Source organism: Mauremys reevesii, linkage group 1 (assembly GCF_016161935.1).
Source record: "Mauremys reevesii isolate NIE-2019 linkage group 1, ASM1616193v1, whole genome shotgun sequence".
Classification (NCBI taxonomy): Eukaryota; Metazoa; Chordata; order Testudines; family Geoemydidae; genus Mauremys; species Mauremys reevesii.
The window spans coordinates 270,385,622-270,411,730 of NC_052623.1; the positions used below are offsets into that span (position 1 = coordinate 270,385,622).

The following is a 26,109-nucleotide window of genomic DNA, read 5'->3' on the forward strand; positions in this document are numbered from 1 at the left end:
CACTGATGTTGGTGCACAGTTCAATTTCTTAATATTAGTATATTTCAGTTATTCCTAAAATTCAAAAGTTTCTATCAGCTTAGCGGAAACGTGTTTTTTATTTGTTTATATATGGCATGAATAAATACAGATTTACAGATCCTAGCATGAAAATTTATCATCTTGTATGACAGGGATAAATCATGCATGCAAATCATGCATCAAAGTCGTAAAATGAACTACAAATGTAATAAAAAAGGGTATTCAGAAGTTTAACAAGTTGGAGGGGAGGTGCGCGGAAGATGCTCCTCGCCTAGGGTGCCATTTGGTCTAGGGCTGGCCCTGCATCCGTCTGTGCTGTATTTTCAAGAATAAATATATGATGAAGGAGAAAGTGAAGAACTTTTCTCACTTATAGACACTGGGGAGTTTAACTTATGAAAGGGTTTTGACAAAAGGATGCCTGCGTGATCCCATCTACACCCTAAGAAAATAAAAAGGTAAGCCCCTTTTGTGACATGGACACTCAGTCACTCAACTTCTACCCCCATTCCAAAATAGTTAATTCTGGCATCTATTAACAATGGCCTGCAGCCATTTGACCTCTGGCTGTGATATTAAATTCTGCAGTAAGTCTCAGGAAAACATTCTTCCATTTTTTTTCTAGTTGAAAGTACAAAAGAATAAGAATTAACATATATGGCAATAAATGACTCAGGGGATTGGTTTTGTGGCATATGGAGTCTTTCACTTTGGTCATTGGCTGAAATTTAATCCAAAAGATAGTGACCCAAATTGTTGCCATTTTGTGACTGTTTGCAAAATTGGTTGGGGGAGAAGAGGCTTCCGTGCAGTGGTTTAATTCTAGCCCCTACTGGAGAACTACCCACATCTCACAAACCACAGTAACAGCTGGCAGTATTTAGTACCCTCATTGGTTCTTTCACGTTAAGGACAAAGGACCTGATCCAGACCTCATGAAATCAATAGAAAGACATCCCGGTAACTTAAATGGATGCTGGCGGAAGCCCTAAATGTGACATTTAGATTCAACTTCCCACCCATCCCCAGAGGAGGGCCCCTCTATTTCAAGCCTGAGGCACATTGGCAGGGGAATGGTGTGTATGGGAAGCTTGCACAGGCTTTGGCTTGTCAATCCGGCGTACTTCACCAACGCTTGAATTCAGCTAGGCCCTTAAACCCCAGAATGTGTTTGGGGGTGTTCAATTAGTCTCCTTTCCTAGGTCTAGTACAAACCAGCATCTCAGTGTTGCCAGATCTGACTTTTGCACCAGCTTGTGTCAGAGCTGAATTTGGTCCAATATTTAACTCTCTTCTCCCACTTTGAGATGATGGTACGTTGCAGCACAGCTCCTCAGAAAACGAAGCAGGAAATCAAAAGCCTTCACCACACTGTCAAGATTTCTGTGAAGAAATATCATGTAGCCTTAATCAACCATATTACCCAGTTTAAGAGCCTGCCATCTGCAGCTACTACACACACCTACTGCTAGTGCCTTTCAGCATTGTACTGTTACAGTATTAATGTGCATTAAAGCAAGTTACACACCATTTGCCCAGCATGTTGTATTTCAAGCTCAGGTCTTATCACTCAGCATTGCAGAGGTTTACAGGTGTCAAGGTTCCCCCCCACACACTCTGAACTCTGGGGTACAGATGTGGGGACCTGCATGAAAGACCCCCTAAACGTATATTCTACCAGCTTAGGTTAAAAACTTCCCCAAGGCAGAAATTTCTTTCCTTGTCCTTGGACGATATTGCTGCCACCACCAAGTGATTTACACAAAAATTCAGGGCAGGGTCACTTGGAATCCTTATCCTCTCAAAATATTCCCCCAAGCTCCTTCACCCCCTTTCCTGGGGAGGCTTGAGAATAATATACCAAGCAATTGCCTTTAATGTAAGTACAGACCAGACCCTTTATCTTTAGGACACTAATATCAATCAGGTTCTTAAATGAAGAACTTTATTATAATAGAAAAAGTAAAAGAATCATCTCTGCAAAATCAGGATGGAAGGTAACTTTACAGGATATAAAAGATATAAAAGATATAAAAGATATAAAACACAGAGGACTCCCCTCTGGATTCAGCTTCACAGTTACAAAAACAGGAATAAAACTACCTCTTAGCATAGGGAAAATTCCCAAGCTAAACCAAAAGATAACGTAACGCATTTCCTTGCTTTACTTACAATTTTTATAATCTTAGATGGATCATTTTAGGTAAGTTTTCAGGAGATGTTGTACCTGCCTGGTCTCTCTCTCCATCCGGAGAGGGAACAAACAAAGAGAGCACAAACAAAACCTCCCCTACCCCCGATTTGAAAGTATCTTCTTTCCTTATTGGTCCTTCTGGTCAGGTGCCAACCTGGTTATTTGAGCTTCTCAACCCCTTACAGGTAAAGTGATTCAGTACAGCTGCCAAAGAGGGATTTTATGCAACTCTTTCCTTTATATTTATGACAGCAGGTTTAACCATTCTGACATCAAGTTAGTTGGAGTGACTGAACTGGACAAGAGGGTGGGAGTGCCTTTACTTCAAGTGTCTTGACTCTACCTAGGGATGTAACATGGGAGACTCTTGGTAGCCACTTGACTTCAGCAGAATCAGTCCTTCCTCCAGCAGAATGAGGAGGATTTCTTCCCTGGTGAAGGCAGGTGGTCATAGGAGTCCCCATAAGTGCATGTCAGAGGAATTGAAGGGAGCCGTGCTAATAAGCCTCTAGCACCAAGTGTGATTGCAGAAGGATAATTTCCTATTTACTGTATTACAGTAGCACCTCGAGGCCCCAGTGGAGAGCAGAGCTCCATCCTACTAGGCACATTACAAACATGTAGTAAAAGATAGTGTGCGCAACAAAGGGTTAATGTTCCAAATAGCTCATGGGTGAGAAGGGGAAAGAGGTGAAATGACTTGCTCAAGATTACAACAGGCAAGTGGCAGAGGTGGGAATGGACACCAGGTCTCCTGCTACCTAGTCCAGTGTGCTATCATTTTCCAAAATCCCTACATCTTGACTGTCCCAATATAAGTGGTTAAAGGAGTTTTCAAGTCAAGCTGGGAGAGTGTCCTTGGCAGATGGTCTGGGGGGGCTAGTGAATTTCCTGGAGTTCGACTTGCAGAGTTAAAATGAAGAATGTAAGTTTCCTAGGGCTTGTCCACATAAACACTTAGCTCATGGCAAGCGGGGAGGTGACTGTACGTCACACTAGTTTGCTGTGTACTATGGGTCCATGTGGATCCTGCTGCCGTGCATTAAAAGTTCCATAGTGCACTTTGATCTATCCCGCTTTGAAATGGGAGTAGGCTAAACACACTAGGGAATGTGTAATGTGTGGGAGCACGGCACATTCAGACACTGTGTCCATAGCATGCTAGTGCACTGTATATTGACACACAGCTTGCTAGGAACTAAGTATTCATGTGGACAAGCCTGCTAGCTTCCCTACTGAACTATACCTAGAAGGACTAATTTGTTTTTTCTGCCTAAGAGACAGAACCTGCTGTTGGCATATCCAGCAACATTTGCAGATAGCCCAATAAATGTGAGTTAAGGCCCTCTGTGTGTGTTTCCAGTGGTCCTGTACAATTCCCAGAGAGGCTTTGTGTGCCAGTACCATGAGTTTAGACTTCTGTATAGAATTCTCTGCTTTTATTCCCCCTTATGATGTCTGTCCATTCCCTCCATAGTGTCCAATTTGTTACACAAGCAGCAGGAACATACCACTCATCATTTATCATTGAATATTTAAAGGGGTGCAAGACGCATGTCGTCATATATGGCCACTGCATTCAAAACACCCAGTTCTATATTCTCTCTTTTTTTCAGTTTGGAATTGAAATGTTTCAATTGAAATGAACTCAGACCAGGGCTCAAAAACTTCAGCAAGATCTGCTGAGCCATTCTGGAGTTATGAGAACCAGGTAAAAACACATCACTCTAAAAAGCACACACATTGTTTGGGGGAAAGATAATTTTATCCACTGGTGCTCTTGCCCTAATTTTAACCTGTTGGCTATTGTGGGGAAATTCATATGAACACAACTAAGCTTGCTGAAATTGATTCTCTACTCTGGATTTAAGTAAGCTAGTTAGTTAGGTTTATAAAACATCAGTAAGCATTTCTACTATTCTCCAGCTATTTTATATAATTTAATTTTTTCATATCACATCACATGACAGACCAGTCTCTTCACCTGAATAAACATCCACTAAAATGCACTATTACAAATGGCATCTTGACCATCATCATGGCAAATCCCAAAGGGACATAGCAGGACCGCCCAGAGGATTCAGGGGGCCTGGGGTCTTCGGCGGCAGGGGGCCTCCGCTTTGGCAATTCGGTGGGGGGGGGGTCCTTCTGCTCCGGGACCCGCCGCTGAAGTGCCCCGAAGACCCGGCACTTCAGCGGCGGGTCCAGGGCATAAGGACCCCCCGCTGCTGAATACCCGGAGCAGAAGAAGCTCCGGGGGCCCAGGCCCCACGAGAGTTTTCTGGGCCCCCCCGGAGCGAGTGAAGGACCCCACTCCAGGGGCCCCGAAAAACTCTTGTGGGGGCAAATTGCCCCACTTGCCCCACCCCCCAGGCAGCCCTGGGACATAACCTCCTTGGAGATCGAGTGCCACCTGGATCAATTTCTAGCTAAGTCCTTAAGACAGTCTGGCTGGAGGTTCAGTTTATTTCCCTCACTGGTGATTTTATCATGCCACCGAAGCTTTTGGTGACCATGTGATTGCTGGCTGTGTAGCAGAATTTCCTTGGCAAACACATGTCATAATTTGTTGGTTTTCCATCCTAATAATATGCCCGTACCACAAAAGCTGCCAAAAGGCATCTCCAGAACTCCGCAAATGCCTGAGTAAATGGGTTTTGTAGCTTGCCTGGCAGGTCTGGCAGACCAAAGAGTGGGGAGAGGATTCCGGAGTGAAGGGTCCTACACAGGTACCTACTGGCAGCTCCCTCATGTTCAAGTTGAACTTTTTCCTGGTGTGGTATGGGGAAAAAGGGGTCTCTCAGATCATTGGTTTGGGGACCAGGCTAGAGCTTTAACAGGTACTTAGGTGCCTAAGTCCCAATTTCAGGCACTGCTACAATCCACAGAACTCCCATTCAGCTGCTGCCTAGCCCTGGAGAAGCCTAAACTTGCTTGTGCCTAAGCCTTTTTCTTCTGGGCATGCACACTGCTCTCTCACTCTAGCTGTCTGGATGCCTATCTAAGCCTACCTAAGCCTCAGAGCCACTCACAGTGAAACACAGTGTCATAGGTTTATTCCCCACTTTGAACTTTAGCATTCACAAGATGGGGACCTGCATGGACTCCTCTAAACTAAAATCCTAGTTTAGATCTGGTAAACGCTGCCACCAAGTAGAAATTCCAGTGTCTAGTACACTCCCTGTCAGGGGCGGCTCTACAAAGTAGGCTGCCCCAAGCAGCGCGGAGCGCTGCGCCGCCCTTCCCCAGTCCCGCGGCGGGTCCCCTCTTCCCGCGGCTCCGGCATCCTGGGGAGGGCGGCATTTGCTCGTTGAGCTCCGCCGGCATGCCTGCGGCAGGTCCACCGAGCCCGGACGAGCGGACCTGCCGCAGTCATGCCTGCGGGAGCTCAACCGGAGCCGCGGGAAGACGGGACCCGCCGCAGGCATGACTGCGGCAGGTCCGCTCGTCCCGGGCTCCGGTGGACCTGCCACAGGCATGCCGGCGGGAGCTCAACCGGAGCCAAATGACGCCCTCCCCAGGATGCCGCCCCAAGCGGGCGCTTGGCCCGCTGGTGCCTAGAGCCGCCCCTGCTCCCTGTTCCCCCAAACTTTCCCTGGGGAACACAGATCCCAACTTCCTTGGATCTTAACACAAAGGGAAATAATCCATTCCCCCCACCTTCTTCCCCCTCCCCTTGTCCTTGGGAGAGATACCTTGATTCAAACTCCTTGAATCAAACAAAGAGGGATTCACTTTTCCCCCTCCCCTTCCCCTGAAAATCCAAACAAGGGAAGAAATCAATCAAGTTCTAAAAAGAAAAGATTTTATTAAAGAAAGAAAAAAAAGTACACTATCTCTGTATTACCAGGATGCAAAAATACAGGGTCTAACTTATAAACCTGGAGAGACTTCCCCCCCACTCCTTTCTCAGAATAATCAAAGTAACAGCAAACAGAAATAAAGATATTTCTTCAGCAAACACACAATTGCAAATGTAGAAATCAATTATAAGACTAAACCGCCTTCTAATACTCACTATACTGAATAGAAGAAAATACTTCAGGAAACCTTGGAGAACTTGAATATGTCTGGCCTCTCTTAAATCCAAAGAGAGAACAGCAATCCAAACAAAGGACACAGACAAAGCCTTCCCTCCACAGAGATTTGAAATTATCTTGTCCCTTGATTGGTCCTCTGGTCAGGTGTTCCTCAGGTTACTGAGCTCGTTAACCCTTTACAGGTAAAAGAGACCGTAACCCTTACTATCTGTTTATGACACACAGGCATTCAGCTGCCCAAGCCACATGCAGGGGCCTGATCCTGTAAACAGCCTCTGAGAATGTCTACTGGATCGAGCCCCTCAGGTGAATCTGCACAAAGCCCGTGAGGGAAAGGAGCAGCATCCCCTTTATCATCTTAAACCTAGTGGCTAGGGTCCCAGCATGTGGGAGATCCCCAGTTCAAGTCTCCCTTACTTGATGAGGAGAAGGGATTGGAACAGCCATCTGCCACCTCTCAGCTGGGTGCCCTAACCGCAGAGTTATAGAGTCATTCTAACTCTGTCTCAAAGTATTCCATTGTTTCATTAAAGTGACACAACTTCAGTAGGAGAGATTGAGGGAGCCCTGCATGAGAATATTCCATAGCCTCATGGTTAGGGCACACCTCTGAGAGGGGCAGATCCCTGTTCAAATCCCTTCTCATCAGAGGGAGGGGGGACTTGAACCGGGGGTCTCTGACAGCATAGGTGAATACCCTAGGCTGAAGGTTATAAGGGAAGGCCTCCTTCTCTCTCCCTGCCCCCACATTTTGTTTCAGGTCCCACATGCAACTTAGACAGCAGAGTGCCTATCTTCCCCCATTTCACAAATCACTAGCACAGCTAGGTGCCTCCCTGCAGCCTAGACTGCACCTATTTCCAAGAGAGGGGCAGGATCAGTGGCAGATTAATGATTCTTCCACCTCTAGGCCCTCAAATAATTGCCGCCCCCATATGAACTTGTTTTCATTTTTTTACAAATTCGTTTGAACTAAAATGAATCTAAATATCATGAAAAAAATTGAACATTTACAAGTTTTATTATAAATAAAATTATAAGTACAGCGGACCCTTGCTTGAATGCATGTCTGTATAGCACGATTTCGCTTATAGCGCGGGACCGCGCATGGATCCAAAACTGAGAACCGCTTAATTTCTTCCTTCCAGTCATATTATTAACATTTAGGATTCTCGTGAGTACGTTTACTAAATGGCGTTGCGACGTCATTTGTGGTTTCAATACACGCTATGATTGGTAGAATCATGGCGTCACTGATGCCGTGATTACAAAAATGCTGCTATTATAAATTTGCCGCCCCTGCAAATTTGTGGACCTAGGTGATAATACGCTGAGCACACATCCCCTCTGGTCAGCATCTCCTACTGGCTAGCTTAGATGGCTCCCCACCTAGCATGCCAGCTTTGTGGACCACATTCTAAGATATCTCTCTCTCCCCATTCAGTGTTTAGGGAGCCCAGCCTAACTCAGGCTTTGTGGACTGCAATGCTGGGGTTCTAGAGCGTAACAGCACCTGCATCCCTTCCTGGAGCGCAGCTCTGCTCAGTTCAGCCTTCTGAAAGACATGGCTTATCCCAGCAAGATGATGCCTCTTGGCAGAAATCACTTGCACAGCTCACACACATTGCTGGCTTCTCCATTAACCTCTAACTGCTCAAAAGAGACACCCAGGCATCACTGCGGACAGCTCAATGAAAAGCCTCTGCAACAGCAGTCAGAAAAACAAAGCTAGGACGTGTTAAGGCTGCCTAAGGAAGGAGATGGAAATACTGAAAATGTCGGTATAGAAATCCTTGATTCACCCCGATCGTGTTGAGGTTTAGTTACCCTCACTCAAATCAAGGGGGTGCAGAAAGTGCAAGAAAAGCGGTTAGAAGGAGGGAAAGACTTGTGTGTGAGAGGAGAGTGCAGAGACTGGGACCATTTAGTTGAGAGAAGGGCAGAATAGAGATCTATAAAATAGGACTGGCCTGGAAAAGGAAGATCAGACACTTTGGTTTCATAATATAAGAACAAGCAGACAATCACCGAAACTCAGATTTTATTTTAAATACACACACAGACACGCTACAATAATCTATCACAAAATACAATTTAATTCAAAAGCTTAAGGAACAGCGATTTAAATGGAGAATGAGGACAGCCACAGTTTATGTTAAAAAGGAAAACAGAGAATTAGCAATATAATGAACTCCCATATTTCAGAGCACCAGCCAAACTAGAAGTGACAAGGGCTAACACACAACTTATCCTATGCACAGATTAGTCCATAAGCGTCTACTGGAGCAGTGGCTCTCAACCTTTCCAGACTACTGTACCCCTTTCAGGAATCTGATTTGTCTAACATACCCCACGTTTCACTTCACTTAAAACCTACTTGCTTATAATATCAGACATAAAAGTACAAAAGTGTCACTGCCACACTGTTACTGACAAACTACTGACTTTCTCATTTTTATAATATAATTATAAAATAAATCAGCTGGAATATAAATCTTGTACTTACATTTCAGTGTATAGCACACAGAGCAGTATAAACAAGTCATTGTCTGTATGACATTTTAGTTTGTCCTGACTTTGCTAGTGCTTTTTATGTAGCCTGTTGTAAAACAAGGCAAATTTCTAGATGAGGAGAAGACCTCTGCATATCCCCAGGGGTACACGTACCCCTAGTTGAGAACCACTGTATTGGAGTCAGGGGCGGCTCTAGGAATCCCGCCGCCCCAAGCAGGGCGGCGTGCCGCGGGGCGCGCTCTGGCGGTTGCCGGTCCCACGGCTCCGGGGGACCTCTGGCAGACATGCCTGCGGAGGTTCCGCTGGTCCCGCGGCTCCAGTGGAGCATCCGCAGGCATGCCTGCGGGAGGTCCACCTGAGCCGCGGGACCAGCGGACCCTCCGCAGTCATGCCTGCAGGAGGTCCAGTGGTCCCGCGCCTCTGGTGGACCTCCTGCAGGCATGACTGCGGAAGGTCCGCCGGAGCCGGCTGCCACCCGGCCGGCAAAATGCTGCCCCAAGCGCGTGCTTAGCGCGCTGGGGTCTGGAGCCGGCCCTGATTGGAGTGCTTTTTGCACCATCTTCTGAAACATCTGGTGCTGAACAGTTGGAGAGAGGACACTGGACTAGAGGGACTGCTGGTCTGATGTGGTATGGCAATTCACATGCCTCTACCTTTCTCAGCTTCAAATGCAGGTTTCTGCCAATGCGATGCAAACATGTAAAAAAAGAGTGAAACTTTTTGTAAAAATACATAACAGAAGACTCACAGTTTTATGACTTGTTGGGTTTATGCCTGAGCTGCTGTTATTGGGCAATGGAGCCAGCTTTTTGCAGTGCTTGGAAAAACCCCATCCCTCCCAAATGCCAAACTTTCTTCTCTATAACAGAACATTCACCAATAAACGTAATGCTAAAAGACTAAACCCTGACTCAGCATTGTTGACCCAGGCAAGATGTATGTCAAAAATACACCAAGGCAGCCCCTTAATATGACTACAAGGAAATCTTTGTATTTTCTCAAACAGTGGCTACAGATAAGGGCTGCTTTATATTGATTTATTAAAGGCAGCACCTACTAGCCCATCCCTCCAGAGTCTTAGAAAGCCTCATCTTAATTCCTTTCCCTTTTAACCCATGTTGAAGTAGCAGCCCAGCTCTTGTTCTGTCCTACCAAATCCCTCACTTTGCTTAGGCCCTGGTCCTGTCATGAGCTCTGGGCAGGTAAATCCCTGCACCTGTGCAGAGCCCCGGGAAGTCTCTAGGCCTGTGCATCGAGACAGATGTCCACCTTCAGAGAGCTCATTGAAACAGGGGGAGGGGGCTTTACTCATGGCAGTACAAAAACTCTACACTCTCAGCCAATCAGAATTGTCTGGGAGCCCCTCCATTGATCAGCCACTGACACAAGGTGTAGCTGAGGAAGTTTCAAAGGAGGATTTGCCATTATATGAATAATGTGGAGCAGACAGTTAATCTGGTCTATAGTTTAAATGTAAAAATTACTCACTCGGTACAGTCTCTTTTATTACCTTTTCCCCCCAAGCAAATCTGATTGTGGATAGGTAAGCTGGGACTCCTGGGCAGGACAGACTTAATAACACAGCTGTATTGGCTTCAAAATAGGTTTGTGGGTGATCCTGTGGTTGTGAGCCTTTAGCTAATGAGATGGTAACTCCTTTCTACCACACCCTCACCCCAATTATTTATTGATTGGGATTAGGATCATTTGCTAAAGAGGAGTAGTGCCAGTAGCAAAGCTAACTGGAACATAAAGAAAAGCCAGGGCTCTATAGCTAAGCTTTCCTGGAGGGAAATGCATGTAAGTATGGGAATAGGGAAGTGTGTAGTAGGGGGCTGCTATTAAGTAAACTGATTATTTTAATATAAAGCTTGAAGAGTGGGTCTCTTCCTTCTGGCATTGTGCTTGAAAGCTTTTGATTTTTGTGATCTTACTTAAAAAGTGGATGTGATTATTTAACAGTTCTGTATAGCAAGGCTGCTAAGTACTGTTCCTCCACCCTCTTAAACCCAGGGCTGTTTTATGGTGCCAGGCTAAAAGAGAGCACTTTCTTTCCTTCACTGCATGGAAAAAGCTAGCATGTCAAGAATGAAAACACACACGATCTACAACTACACTAAGTAGGAGATGGCCACAGGATAGTAGAAAACTGGTGGTGATATGTATGTACCTTGTCTCTCCCTTTTCTCTGCTCACAACCACAGAGGGGGTGAGACCCTAACTTTTGGTAAAAGGTGACTCTGCTGTTGACAGTTCTAGATGTGTTGCTGCTACTTCTCCATGCTGCCCTGTTAACATTGGGCACCTGGGTTTTTCTCTTGCTTGTACCACCCTTCCTGTGAGGCAAAGCCCTGTGTTGGTTTCTAACAGACAACATGTGGCTTGGAAGACACTCTGACCTCCCCAACAAACTGTGGGAAAGCTATTTTTCTCCTTATGTACATCCACTAACACTTTCTTGCAGCCTTTTCTCTGGCTGATGTATAGTAAGAGTCTACAGTTTTCACAAACAACTGCCTTCTCCTTAGGGAAGAGGCTTCATAGTATGTTATTTCTACATAGTCTAGTTTTCAGATTGGCTAGGGGTTGGGTTTTCAAGGTTGGTATGAAGACAGTGATTGGCTCTGGGGGTTGGGTAAAGTGGAAGAGGGGCACCTGAGATGAACAAAGGATGTGAAGGAATGGGGAGAAAGCAGGGAGGAATTATATTTTAATGAAGGTCTGTGCTTCAGATAAACAACAAATAAAAAAACCTGACCATTTTAAGGCTGTAAGAGCAAGCTATCCCAATGCAAAGGAAACCTAGGAAGTATGGTTAGAGACCATGCTGGCTTGACCAGGAGATCTTCAATGACCTGAAACTCTAGTCCTACGGAAAGTAAAAACTAGGGTCAATTACGAAGGATGACTATAAAAATCTCATGCATAGAGGGCCAAAGGAGATTAAACTAGGTGGGAACATACAAGCTAACAAAACATTTTTATAAAAACATCAAAGAAAGAAGAAGACCAAGAATGGAGGAGGGGCTTTGAGGGGGCTTCACTGCTGTAGCGCTGCAGTGAAGATGCTTGATTCAGACAGAGCTCTCCTGTCAACTTAAGCCATGTCTACACCAGAAACCTTACACTGCACAGCTGTACCACCAAGGTCTCCTTTGTAGCCACTCTATGCTGATGAGAGAGAGAGAGAGAGAGCTCTCCCATTGACATAGTGCTGTGCACACTACCACTTATGCTAGCAAAACTATATTGTTCAGAGGGAGTGTTATGTTTTTTTCATACCTTTGAGCAACATAATTATATCAATGTAAGCTTGCAGTGTAGGCCTTGCTTTAGGTATATTATATAATTTGTCTATCTCCTAGAACTGGAAGGGACCCTGAAAGGTCATTGAGTCCAGCCCTCTGCCTTCACTAGCAGGACCAAGTACTGATTTTTGCCCCAGATCCCTAACTGGCCCCCTCAAGGATTGAGCTCACAATCCTGGATTTAGCAGGCCAATGCTCAAACCACTGAGCTATCCCTCCCCCATTAGATGTCTTCAAGTCGGCAGGGCCTGATGGAATGCATGCTAGAATATGTAAGGAACTGGCTGAAGAGATCTGAGCCATTAGTGATGACCTTTGGGAACCCCTAGAGGAAGGGGGAGATTCTAGAGGACTGGAAAAGGGCAAGTTACCCATCTGTAAAAAGGAAACAAGGACAACCCTGGGAAATACAGACCTGTCAGCCTAACATCAGTAGCTGGAAAGATAACAGTGCAAATAATCAATCAATTTGTAAGCACCACAAGATAATGTGATAAGTAAGTCAACATGGACTTGTCAAGAACAAATCATGTCAAACCAACCTAATATCCTTCTTGGACAGGGTAATAAGCCTTGTGGATAGGGAGGAAGCAGCAGATGTGATGTATATCAGTTTTAATAAGGCTTTTGATACTGTTTCACATGCTGTTTTCAGAAGCAAACTATGGAAATCTAGCCTAAATGAACTTGCTATAAGGTGGGTGCATAACTGGCTGGATAACTACTCAGGGTAGTTATCAATGCCTCAGTCAAGCTGGGAGGCCATTTCACGTGGGGTCCCACAGGGATCTCTCCTACATCCAGTTCTATTCAATATATTTATACCATTATCCAAACTGAGAGTGCACTTAACTTGTTGATACCAAGCTGGGAGGGGATGCAAGCACTTTGGAGGACAGGATTAGAATTCAAAATGTACTAGACAAACTGGAGAAATGGCCTGAAACACACAGCATGAAATTCCATTAGGACAAATGCAAATACTACAGTTAGACAGGAACAATCAATTGCCCAAAAACAAAATGGGGAAAATGAGCACCTAGGAAGGAATACTGCAGAAAAGGATCTGGGGGTTACAGTGGATCACTGCTACATTGTAGACATCTGTAGTTCTGTTGTGCCCCCCCCCCCCAAATTATCATTCTGGGATGTATTGGTATGTTGTAAGCAAGACACACTACTCAGCACTGGTGAGGCCTCAGCTGGACTACTGTATCCCATTCAGGGCATCGCACTCTGGGGAAGCTGTGGACAAACTGGAGAGTCCAGAGGAGAGCAACAAAAATGATTAAAGGTCTAGAAAATGTGAGTTATGAGGAAAGACTGGAAAAAATTGATTTTTCTTCAAGAGATGATTGAGGGGGCGCACATAAAGAGGAGGGTGATAAATGGTTCTCTTTATCCACTGAGGACAGAAGTAGGGAGTTTAAATCACAGAAGGGAGACTTGAGTTAGACATTAGGAAAATTTTCCTAATGGAAGGGTGGTTAAGCCCCACACAAACTACCTAGATTCCACAACCTGCCTATCACCGGAGGTTTTTAAAAAACAGGTTAGACAAACATCTGTCAGGGATGGTCATGCGGTCCCTTCCAGTCCTAGGCTACATTTCTACAATTACTGATCTCATTTGTTTAAACTATACGCTTCCTAGAGCAGGAACCGTTTTCTTCGTGTCAAGCACCATGGGACCCTGATATTTGTTGGAGGGTCTCTAGGTACTACCAGAATATAAATACCACCAAGCAGGTCATGTGTCCTCAAACTGACATGTTAGATTCCTCTAAAGATAAGAATTTCTCTCTCATCATACTGTAGAGGTGTAACTATAAAATGATGTTGCACTCCTTGTCATACACTGCTTTGTACAGTACTGCCAGTTGTGGGGGGGAGCAGGCGTCGCAGAACTGTGTTCCTGGGCAGATTCCAATCTCCCTCTCCTATGAGAGGAAAACAGAACAGCCATGTAGGGACGGGGAGGGGTTGGGATAGAATGAAGATCAGGCCATGTTCCTGTGGCCACATGGTAGGAGAGTAGATGCCTAAAACCAGACATCTAGTCTTGTGCAACGTCTTCTCTTCTCCCCCTCCACCCCCCACCTTGTTAGTTACTGATGTTTCTCTTCCAGCACTGTTGAATGGAGCTGAGGTAGAACTTGGAAATTCTCTTTTGTAGAGTGTGGAGTACAAACTACTATTTGATTGACACCAGCTCTCTCCAGACCTACAAAACATCTTGGCCAGGCATCTCCAGATGGCGGGATTACCTTGGCCTCAAGCAAATGGTCAGCAGCCAGAACAATCTCTCCAGGGGCCATCTCCCAGGAATCCACAAAGTAAGATCACGTTCCAGCTGACAGTGTATTGTCCAATGTGTCTCATGTTCTAGTGACCTAAATATTTAGTCTAAATGCTGGAAAAGAAATGCAACTGGATTTGTGCCTGTCTTCCAGACAGGGCCGGCTCTAGGATTTTTGCTGTCCCAAGCAAAAAAAAGTTTGGCCACCCCTCGCCCTTTTCTTTCATGCCCCCCTGCCCCTGATCCTGCCCCAACTCCACCCCTTCCAAACTCCTTCCCCAAATCCCCAGCCCCGCCACCTCTCCTGGGTGTGCTGCATTCCCCCCCATTGCTCCCTGGGGGCCCCGTGACCTCCCACCCTAGCTCACCTCCGCTCTGCCTGCTCCTCCAGGTGTGCCGCTGCTCACCGCTCCCTCTCAGGTGAGGGAGGGCGGAGAAGTGGAGAGGTGGCGCATTCAGGGGAGCAGGCGGAGCAGAGGTGAGCTAGGATGGGGGGGCGCAGGAAGTAATGGGGGGTAGAAGAACCACTCCCCGCTCCAGCTCACCTCCGCTCCGCCACCGCCTCCCCCAAGCGCCCCATCGCTCGGCTTCTCCTCCCTCCCAGACTTGCTGTGCGAACAGCTGTTTTGCGCGCAGCAAGCCTGGGAGGGAGGGGGAAGAAGCGGAGCGGTGGCGGCACGCTCAGGGGAGCAGGCGGAGCGGAGGCGAGCTGGGGCGGCAGGGGCACTTTTTCCCCAGGCCCCGGAGTTGGCACCTATGATGGCTGAGGCTAGAATGCTGCCCCTAGAAATGTGCCGCCCCAAGCACCTGCTTGTTTTGCTGGTGCCTGGAGCCAGCCCTGCTTCCAGACTAGAATATCTTCCAATAGTACCACTTTAGTTCCTGAAATACTTGCCTACAGTTTCCTTTGGTTAAGGAATTGTCTGAATCTTGCTGCTCAAAACTCTTCCCCACTAATCTGATAATCTGCCTTCCTGAATTACCCAGTTTGTGAACATTCACTAGTGGTTGCCTGCTACGCTACTATTAGCGGCAAGAACTAGGAGAAGCTGAAGGAGGTTACTGCCTGCTGGAGGAGCATCCAGCTAAGGCTTTGCCTTTTTATTCTTTACTAGTTCAACAAATGGCTTGTTGAAACCAGCCATGGTCCTTCCTGGCAGTGATCTAGGAAGGGTTTTTTGTGATAACAAGCGATCTACCCCAGTGGCTGGTCTGCTCTTCAGAACAACTCCAAGTAAGCCCTGTTTTCTCTCCTCTCATCACTCTTCCAAGATAAGTTGTAAAGGATCTTCACTTCCCAGACATTAAATTGGTTTTCTAAATGGATAGTTTCTTTAAAATAACTGTGCAAAGCCCCATAAAGGGGTGGCAAACTATTGGTCAAGATGCAATTTTTTTTTCTTGATCTCTAGATCCCAACACTCTGAGAGTAAATGCAGGTGTAGAGGTTCCACGCCCCAGTCTCCCTCCTGAATCTGTGTTTCCTTTGGGTATAAACTTTGACAAGTAAGTTGGTGTGTGTGTGGTGGTTTTTTTTTGTGTTTTTTTTTTTGGTCTCCTAATTCACATGTCTTGTCTACATGGAAAAAAAACTGTTCTTCCTTTAAATTCCCTTCTTTTCTCCACCCGCCCGCCTTGCCCCAGGCACAGATTTTAATTTTTTTTTCCCAAATTGGAAAAGTTGTACCCAATATTGATCAACCTACCCCCTGTTCAAACAAAGAATTGAGCATCTGTCCTTGGATGTGAAGACACTCATGGTGCAGCTACACAGGCTTCTGTCTTCCAATTCTATACCTGGACTGCAAACTTGGAATCCTCTGGACAAGTTCATATAGCTCTGTCTACAGACAGACCATGCCGAGCGGTGATCTTTGTCAATGCTTGGACAGGCTTCCAGGGAATACCAAACTGCTGCAGGCAGTGGAGTGAGTTGTTCCTGTTGGGGGCACACTTCCTCTGGTGCTAGGGGCCTTCTGGAGGTGCTGTCCTTTAATAGTGCTCATGGCCATTAAATCCCTAGCCCATCTCTCAAAAACAGGTGGCTGTTATTCCTGGAGTCCTGGCCATACTTCTGTTTAGGCAGAGTTCTGCTGACCCAAATTCCTTGCATGTCTCACTGGTGGTGATGGGATTTGCTTCCCGTGCTAAATGAAGGTGTTGCCTCAGACTTGGGTACAGCCACCTCCTTGGTATGTTAGAGCCATGGTCTTCCCTCCCTGGCACAAACCCAGGGCAGGTGGTATGTAGCTCAAATATCCCTTAAATGGTGAGCTGCAGACATACATCACTGCAGCGTCACTTCAGGGACTGTCCTGAGGAAGTCTGTGCAGAACTGAACAGCTTCTGGGCAACTTCCTGAGTGGCTCCCTGGCTACATACAGGTCTTCAGGGCTCTGTTCTCACTGGCTCTTCCTGGGCACCGCTGCTGCCTCAATGGAAAGGTGGCATAGAAGATGATAGGGACTTGTTTTGGGTTCATGCAGCAGAATACACACATGTAAATCTGTGCTCTGGAGCGAGGTCACAGGGCATCTCCTAGCCCTGGCCAAGCAGAACATTGGGGGGATGGGGGTGGGAATATGCCATGGAGGTGTGGCTTGCCAATCAACTTTAGGCTTTGTCCTGCTTTGCACCCCTGTGCACCAATGATCCCCAAGTGCTCTAGTCTAGAAACCCATTGCAAAAGGTGTTAAAATGAAAGCTGCTACCTAAGACTTGGAGTTACAGTTGAGATCTTAACAAGCTCTTCTCTCCCCCTCCCCATTCTTATTTTTAAGCCCAGTGATGGGTGAAATGGCAGCTGTTGCCAACCTAGGTCCTTTGCCAAGAGCACCACAATCCTCCAGCACTGGCAGGAATAACCAGTGGCAAGAATCAGTGAGTCTGGCACAGCGTGAGCATGTTGTACGGAGGATGTAGGTATCTGGTGTCAAAATGGACTTCTCTCCCTCCAAGAAGAGGGATGGGCTTCTGAATTAAGAAGCAAAAATTTCAGATGTCCATTGCCCTAGATCAAAGAACATGGGATTTCATGTGAAATCCCTTCTCTGCCTCTCTTCACTGCCCTCTTCTACTCTTGCCAAAAAAAAGGCAGATGGTGGCTGATGCTCCAAGTGGCTTGCTGAAAAGTAAAAAGAAGGGACCCTGTAGGCTTCATTAATGGATGGGGGCGTGTGTGTTTTGTTAATGGGAGTGAAGACCATAGACTGGAAATACTTGGGTTCTATGCAATATGAACTTATAACTAAGGAAACTTTGACTCGTATTACAGTAAAGCAAAGATCTCCTACTGAGATCAGAGTCCATTGAGCTCAGCTCTTTACCAATAAGGGACTGCCTCCTTACTTCCTTGGAGCTACTGAGTTTGTCTCAGTATGATAAAATGCTTTCCTGGTCTTTCACCTTTTTATATGCTGCATGACCCGTTGGGATGGGATGAGATTAGATGCATGGTTGTCAGTCAAAGCTTGCCCCCCCCCCCGAAGTGTCCTGCTCAAGGCCTTAGAATTACTTTCCTGAGATTCCTGAAATAAAACCAAAAGCCCATCACTGACTGAGATGCAATCTTTCAGTTAGAAGAAACTGATTCATCTGTTGCATGGGTGTCTTCCTGTTTAGAGTCCAAATGATTTATCCCAATCCTGATCCTGCCGTATTAGGAGATGAGCGCACGGAGAGGCTGGTGTCATTTGCTCGCAGAGTGGAAGGGGAGTCATATGACCAAGCAAACAGCAGGGTAAGTGGCATTTAGCTCTGCTACCAGTACTCCAGAGAGTACAGACCAAACACAAATCTTACTGCATTGGTGACAGCTTAGGCTTGTGCCAAGTCTTCCTCCACTGATTCAGCCCTAATTAGAGTCCTAGAGTATGTCTGCACTACGAAATTAGGTTGAATTTATAGAAGTCATTTTTTTAGAAATCATTTTTATACAGTCGATTGTGTGTGTCCCCACACAAAATGCTCTAAGCGCATTAACTCAGTGGACTGTGTCCACAGTACCGAGGCTAGCGTCAACTTCTGGAGCGTTGCACTGTGAGTAGCTATCCCACAGTTCCTGCAGTCTCTGCCACCCATTGGAATTCTGGGTTGAGATCCCAATGCCTGATGGGGCAAAAACAGTGTTGCGGGTGGTTCTGAGTACATGCTTTCACGGAGGGAGGGAGAGGGAGGCCTGACAACAACGGCAGACAATTGTTTCGCGCCTTTTTTTCCTGGGTTACTTGTGCAGACGCTATACCATAGCAAGCATGGATCCCGCTCAGTTCACTGTCACCGTACGTCTCCTGGGTGCTGGCAGACGTGGGACTGCATTGCTACACAGCAGCAGCTCATTGCCTTTTGGCAGCAGATGGTGCATTACGACTGGTAGCCATCGTCGTCATCTCCTGGGTGCTCTTTTAGCCGACCTCGGTGAAGTTGGACAGGGGCACCTGGGCAGATATGGGAGTGACTCAGCCAGGTCATTACCCAGTCATACTGCACTGTCTTCTGGTGAGCACCCAGGAGGAGATGATGGCTAGCAATTGTAATGCAGCATCTTCTGCGGAGCACCCAGGAGATGACGATGGCTAGCAGTCATACTGCACTGTCTGCTGCCAGCCTAAGATACATAAGATAGATGGAGTGGATCAAAACAAGAAATAGACCAGATTTGTGTTGTATTCATTTGCTCCCCCCTCCCTCCATGAAATCAACGGCCTGCTAAACCCAGGGGTTTGAGCTCAATCCTTGAGGGGGCCATTCTGTGGGACAGCTGTTTGTGTTTGTCCTTGATGCAAAGCCACCCCCTTTGTTGATTTTAATTCCCTGTAAGCCATGTCGTCAGTCGCCCCTCACTCCGTCAGAGCAACGGCAGACAATCATTCCGCGCCTTTTTTTCAGTGCAGACGCCATAGCACTGGGAACATGGAGCCCACTCAGATCACTGCAGCAATTATGAGCTCTGTAAACACCACACGCATTATCCTGCAGTATATGCAGAACCAGAACCTGCAAAAGCGAAACCAGGTGAGGAGGCATTGGCAGCGTGGTGACGAGAGTCATGAGGACTTAGACATGGACATAGACTTCTCACAAAGTACAGGCCCCGGCAATGTGCACATCATGGTGTTAATGGGGCAGATTCATGCCGTGGAACGCCAATTCTGGGCCCAGGAAACAAGCACAGACTGGTAGGACCACATAGTGTTGCAGGTCTGGGACGATTCCCAGTGGCTGTGAAACTTTCGCATGCATAAGGGCACTGTCATGGACCTTTGACTTGCTTTCCCCTGCCCTGAAGTGCCAGAATACCAAGATGAGAGCAGCCCTCACAGCTGAGAAGTGAGTGGCGATAGCCCTGTGGAAGCTTGCAACACCAGACAGCTACCGGTCAGTCAGGCATCAATTTGGAGTGGGCAAATCTACTGTGGGGGCTGCTGTGATCCAAGTAGCCAACGCAATCAAAGAGCTGCTGATATCAAGGGTAGTGACTCTGGGAAATGTGCAGGTCATAGTAGATGGCTTTGCTGCAAGGGGATTCCCTAACTGTGGTGGGGCGATAGGGATATGGGTTCCGTCTATCTTGGCACTGGAGCACCAAGCCAGCGAATACATAAACCGAAAGGGGTACTTTTCAATGGTGCTGCAAGCACTGGTGGATCACAAGGGACATTTCACCAACATCAACGTGGGATGGCCGGGAAAGGTACATGACGCTCACGTCTTCAGGAATGCTGGTCTGTTTCAAAAGCTGCAGGAAGGGACATTCTTTCCAGACCAGAAAATAACCGTTGGGGATGTTCAAATGCCTATAGTTATCCTTGGGGACCCAGCCTACCCCTTAATGCCATGGCTCATGAAGCCATACAGAGGCAGCCTAGACAGCAGTCAGGAGCTGTTCCACTATAGGCTGAGCCAAGTGCAGAATGGTGGTAGAATGTGCATTTGGACATTTAAAAGTGTGCTGGCGCAGTTTACTGACTAAGATAGACCTCAGTGAAACCAATATTCCCATTATTACCACTTGCTTTTCGCTCCACAATATCTGTGAGACTCGGGGGGAGACATTTATGGAGGGGTGGGAGGTTGAGGCAAATAGCATGGCTGCTGATTACATGCAGCCAGACACCAGGGCAGTTAAGAGTACAAGAGGGTGCGGTGCGCATCAGAGAAGCTTTGAAAACCAGTTTAATGACTGGCCAGGCTACGGTGTCAAAGCTCTTTGTTTCTCCTTGAGGGACACTTTCTCCTCCCCCGCCCCGGGTTCACTCTACTTCCCTGTAAGCTAACCACCCTCCCCTCCCCACTTTGATCACCACTTGCAGAGGCAATAAAGTCATTATTGCTTCACGTTCATGCATTCTTTATTAATTCATCACACCAACAGAGGGATAACTGCCAAGGTAGCCCAGGAAGGGTGGGGGAGGAGGGAAGGACAAGGCCACACTGCACTTTAAAACTTATTGAATGCCAGCCTTCTGTTGCTTGGGCAATCCTCTGGGGTGGAGTGGCTGGAGGTTCTCTTCTCTTTCTCCCCCTCTCCCCCCCCCATTCTTGGGCATCTGGGTGAGGAGGCTATGGAACTTGGGGAGGAGGGCAGTTGGTTACACAGGGGTTGTCATGGTGGTCTGTGCTCCTGCTGCCTTTCCTGCAGCTCAACCATATGCTGGAGCATATGAGTTTGATGCTCCAGCAGCCTGAGCCCTGACTCCTGCCTTCTGTCAGCAAGCTGATTCCACCTATCATCTTCAGCCCGCTACTTACTCTCTTCAGCCCGCCACCTCTCCTCTCATTCATATTGTGCTTTCCTGCACTCTGACAGTGTCTGCCTCCATGCATTCTGCTATGCTCTGTCAGTGTGGGAGAACAGCATGAGCTCCGAACATTTCATCCCGAGTGCATTTTTTTTCACCTTCTAATCTTTGCTAGCCTCTGGGAAGGAGAAACATATGCAGCTGGTGGAGGGGGGGGGGGAAAGGGAGGGTGGTAGTTAAAGACACATTTTATAGAACAATGGGTACACTCTTTCACCGTAAACTGTGCTGTTAACATTACATAGCACATGTGCTTTTTACAAGATCGCATTTTGATGGCTTCACCCTCCCGCCCCTCCCCCCCCAAGCTGGCCAAACAGGAAATGAAATTGAAAAGTTCGTGGGACTTTACCTGGCCAGTGCATCTTAGTTGAGAGCGCTGTCAAGAGTGGTCATAATGGAACACTCTGGGATAGCTCACAGAGGCCAATACCATCAAATTGCATACACACTACCCCAAATTCGACCCGGCAGGCTGATTTCAGCGCTAATCCCCTCGTTGGAGGTGGAGTAAAGAAATTGATTTTAAGAGCCCTTTAAATTGGAGGGAAAAAGGGCTTCGTCGTGTGGACGGGTGCAGGGTTAAATTGAGGTAATACTGCTAAATTCTAACTAAAATCGTAGTGTAGACCAGGCCCTAGTTAGATGAGGCTGCCAGCACTCTTACTTAGGTCTGCTCAATACTGTCAAGGTGACATAGTAGCAAAAAACCTCAATTACCACCCCCAGTCTCCTTGAACTGGTGATAGCAACAACAGAGAACTCTGACAAAAAGTGTAGAAAAATGGCTTCCAGTGTTCCTTTAAACTCTGTGGCTTGCAGGGCTGGCTCCAGACCCCAGCGCGCCAAGCACGTGCTTGGGGTGGTATGCCATGGGGGGCGCTCTGCTGGTTGCCGGGAGGGCAGCAGGTGGCTCCGGTGGACCTCCCGCAGGCATGCCTGCGGAGAGTCCGCCGGTCCCGTGGCTCCGGTCCCGTGCCGCCGTGCTTGGGGCAGCGAAATTGCTAGAGCCGGCCCTGGTGGCTTGAGACCAATCTGAAATAGAGCTGTCCTGAGAGCCGTGAATGACCAGAGGGTCCAAAAAATGCAAGCTAGTATGTCTCAAGCTTTTTTTTTTTTTTTTAAGGGACTGGGGAAGTGAGTGGAAAGCATGTGTCCTTCTCACTTAGTATTTGCATATGTTCACAGCAAGGAAACTCTCTTCCCATAGTGACATACTTCAATGTTTGCTTTCCTTGCATGCAATAAAGAATGGATGTTGAAACCTAATTCCTATACCTCAACAAAAAAGCTTCGTGGTGGTGGTGGGGCACTTGCAGGGAATCAGTATAGTATCTGACCTTGACTCTTTCTTTCATTGCATAATTTAGGATTGGGACAGCTTCTGCACATGTACAGCATATTGGTAGGGGGTTCCTTAAGCAATCTGTCTAATCTATAGGTTTTTTTCCTTTCTCTCCTGTTTCCTAAAATTAGGAGGAATACCACCATCTGCTAACTGAGAAGATCCATGAAATCCACAGACACATACAGGAAGTACAAGAGAACAGGCTGCTGGGGCAGCAAGGACCTGGTGTACCGCCAGCTCCACAGCAGCAAGGACCTGGCATGGGTCAGCCGTAACCAAGACTCTCTGCTAGTAAGAACAATATGGGTCTTTTAATGTTTCTTGACGTATTACAATGAGTCTAACCAGTTCTCCATACCACCAGAAACTAACATGACTGTCATACATCTGTTGCTAGTTCTAAGCCTAAATAAGACTATAACAGTAATGCTCATCAAGTGAGATGAGTCTCCTTGCTTGACCTTATTAAATCAGTCTGCTGCCTGGTAGGATGCTTTCACCATTTGTATTCAGGTAGCACCAAGAAGCTCCATTCAGAATCTGGGTGGATCCTACTGTGCTAGAAGCTGTACAAAGTATGAGACTAGATATGTCACTTCTGGACATCTAAACCACATGCCCTAATCCTTTGGATATCTCTTACTTAAGAGCACTCTGGTACTGGCTGAGAAGAAATGTCCATAAATGAGCACTTATCATATTCTCTCTCATTCTAGGTCCAATAAAGGACTAGGTCATTGGTGGGGGAGAAAGTGGTTTGCCAAGCCCTTCTGATATATGTGGGCGTGCTCTTGACAGTACTCAAGTAACTTACAACCAAACTAGAACATGGGGAGACCATAAGAACATAAGAAAGGCCGTACCGGGTCAGACCAAAGGTCCATCTAGCCCAGTATCTGTCTACCGACAGTGGCCAATGCCCAGGCCCTGAGAGGAGTGAGGAAACACAGCAATGATCAAATGATCTCTCTCTCCATCCATCATCTCTCTCCTCTGGACTAGGGGGGGGGGGGACACCCATCTTTACATCCTAGCTGCCATTACATTATAGACACCATGATCCCATCCAGTTCTTATTTCCCCCCTTAAACATTGTTATAGTCACAGCCTCCTCTCCTCTCTCTTCCAGGGAGTTAGTTTGACAAGTTGACTGAAGAACTTCTTTTTTTTTTTTTTTTTTTATTTTGCTTTTGCTTTTTTTTTTTTTGACCCTAGTTCTTGTATTATGTGAATAAGTAAATAACTTTTCCTTATCCACTTTCTCAACATCACTCATGATTTTATATACCTCTATCATGTCCCCCCTTAGTCTTCTTGTTGATGCTATACCTGATGACTCTGCTCCCTAGTCAGCTGCACAATAAAACTGTATTGTGCCCCTAATAAATGAATCCCCCAAATCTCTATCTGGCTGCCCCTTAAATGTTTCTATATTATACAGGACTAAAGTGTCTCCCAGGATCCCTGTTTGAATACTGTGCCATGTGCTTTAAATGCACCCTTGTTAACTTTGGTAATACAAGTGAGGATAGTCTACTTAAAATCTACCTGTTTCCCCTGCCTGGTGATGGAGATGGCTTTAAGAACTTGTATTTCTGTATCCTTGGTAAAACTTTGGTTAAAATCCATCTTTAATAGAGGAATGGAAATGTTACCCACCATTGAAGAACAAATGCAGAATAACATGGCTTAAGCTGTATGTACCTGTTAGTGGCTTCCTTGTCCATGAGTTTACCCTAATCTTTGATCTAGATATCTGAAGATGCCACTCCTTCAGCAATCCATATGGCTTGACCTGCTTTCCCTCTAGGAAGGGCAACCTAGCTCCTATACCAGACACTCTGTCCTTGACATGACTCACATGCTGGATCTGCTGGTGACATGAGCAGCCTTTTCTGAACTGCCTCTCTAGTCTCCCAAAGCGAGCTTTTAGCATCTGGAGCCTAAGACTCCTTGGTAATAGCATGTAGGAAGTCTAATAATGCATGGAACCTGTCCATTCAACTCCATAGTATTTCTGACCATTCTGGCTACAGTAAGAATGGGGTGCAGTCATCCTGTATCAAACTGGAGGCTTAACTGTGTCTCACGAAGTTGTTGGCAAATGGGCAGTCTTCCTCCAAGAACTTCACTTCTAACTATTCTTTTTGTAATAGGCTTTGTGGAGAGCTGAATGGTAGATCCCAACCTCCAGGAAGAACTGTCTGGGCTATCCTCATCCAAGCTGCCTCCTCTGGACAAGATTAACAAGTGACTACAATTTCTTAGTGTACACTTGCTGTTATGGATTCAGATTTTTAAATGCAAAGTAAGAGTTTAACATACTCTACTTCCCTACAAGCTTATTTTAATAAAACTCTTATTAAATCTCTAATGCTGACTCTGTACACCTTGGAAGGCTTTTAACAAAAAAAAAAAAAGTCTCCACACATTCAAATTTGAGTTCAGATGACTCGAAAGGTGTCCAGAGAAACCTGGATCTGAATCGCTTCTGAATTAAATAGGTGTAACTCATTGAAGTCACAAGTCACTTGCTGGAAGATTCTCTGCACCTTGAAGTCTTTAAACCATGATTTGAGGACTTTAATGGCTCAGACATAGGTCTGATACAGGAGTGAGTGGGTGAGATTCTGTGGCCTGCGTTGTGCAGGAGGTCAGACTAGATGATCATAATGCTCCCTTCTGACCTTAAAGTCTACGATTCTAATATTGTACTTCTGTTGTAAACCAGAAGAAAACGGCACCAGCATCTCTGGATGTCTCCAGATAACTGCTGCCCCCAGCACCTTTTATTTAAATAATCCCAAAACAACTTCCTGTTACCATTGCTGAGGTTCTAGGGTTATGATTGTGGAATCTTTCCCCTTTGTCTTACCACATACCACCCCTCCACTCAGGATGCAATGCCTTGAGACTGTTTTGCTAAGCCCAGGTTCAGAAACTAGCAACACCCAAAGGTGGCTAGAGCAGACACACATGGTCTGCCTCTTAATTGTACTGCCCTGAAGAATGAACCACTTTGAAAAGGGGAGAGAAGAGAAACCTTTCACCCTCCCACCCCTACAAAACAGGCTATTTTTTTCCCAGCTGGGCTCAAAAGCTTCAGCTCAACTACTGCTCTGGCACTGGCTTGGGGTCCAGACCCACCACCTCTAGCCTATGGTTTGCCTGAGTCAACTCTAACAGTGTGTGAAACTAATTAATTCAGAGCAGATCAGTTTTGCTATCAGGAGTAACTCACTCCCTCCTTTTTGCCCAGCTACAACTGTCCCTGGGTAGGCTGTGGAACTGGAATCTTAGCAACATGATGCATGGTAGGGGACCTACGTACCTTCTGGCAGATGTTACCAGTCTCTACTGTCAAATAGTAAAAGAAAAACACTCCAACTTAAAGGGGCTGGAAACCTCCTAAGGTTGGTTTGTTTGTAGAAATAAATTGGCTACTAACATCTCTTAACTTCTTTCCCCCCACTCCCCTCTGTTCCATTAATGCAATGGTAGCAATGTGCGGTGTCACTTCTACAATGGGGTTTTCTTTATTAGGAAACAAGGCCACTCTCAAATTGTCATTAGGTAACCCCCAGC

The 26,109-nt window shown here is 46.4% G+C and overlaps 1 protein-coding gene across 11 annotated transcripts; it reads left to right on the plus strand.

The window, feature by feature from the left end:
• Nucleotides 1-10,489: 10,489 nt before the first annotated feature.
• On the plus strand, nucleotides 10,490-24,898 carry LOC120390536 (histone acetyltransferase p300-like). Of its 11 annotated transcripts, none has more exons than XM_039513268.1 (9): nucleotides 10,490-10,569; nucleotides 14,207-14,413; nucleotides 15,492-15,610; nucleotides 15,789-15,882; nucleotides 17,157-17,294; nucleotides 17,998-18,115; nucleotides 19,264-19,389; nucleotides 22,653-22,815; nucleotides 24,681-24,898. In XM_039513268.1, exons 3-8 carry the CDS (start codon nucleotides 15,520-15,522, stop codon nucleotides 22,797-22,799), a joined length of 714 nt encoding a protein of 237 aa, XP_039369202.1. In that variant the 5' UTR covers nucleotides 10,490-10,569; nucleotides 14,207-14,413; nucleotides 15,492-15,519; the 3' UTR covers nucleotides 22,800-22,815; nucleotides 24,681-24,898. The 11 variants fall into 11 exon arrangements, 10 of the variants coding, with proteins under 10 accessions (XP_039369202.1, XP_039369216.1, XP_039369253.1 ...); XM_039513282.1 differs by having other exon boundaries at nucleotides 14,254-14,413; XM_039513276.1 differs by lacking the exon at nucleotides 10,490-10,569 and adding an exon at nucleotides 13,297-13,382.
• The last annotated feature ends 1,211 nt before the right edge of the window (nucleotides 24,899-26,109 follow it).

Excerpts from the sequence above, each read along its gene's own strand:
- LOC120390536 (XM_039513268.1), top strand. The coding sequence starts at position 15,520 with ATGGTCCTTCCTGGCAGTGATCTAGGAAGGGTTTTTTGTGATAACAAG. Across the intron at positions 17,295-17,997 it reads GAGCATGTTGTACGGAGGAT|AGTCCAAATGATTTATCCCA; the intron begins GTAGGTATCTGG and ends CTTCCTGTTTAG. Across the intron at positions 18,116-19,263 it reads ATGACCAAGCAAACAGCAGG|TGCAGACGCCATAGCACTGG; the intron begins GTAAGTGGCATT and ends CCTTTTTTTCAG.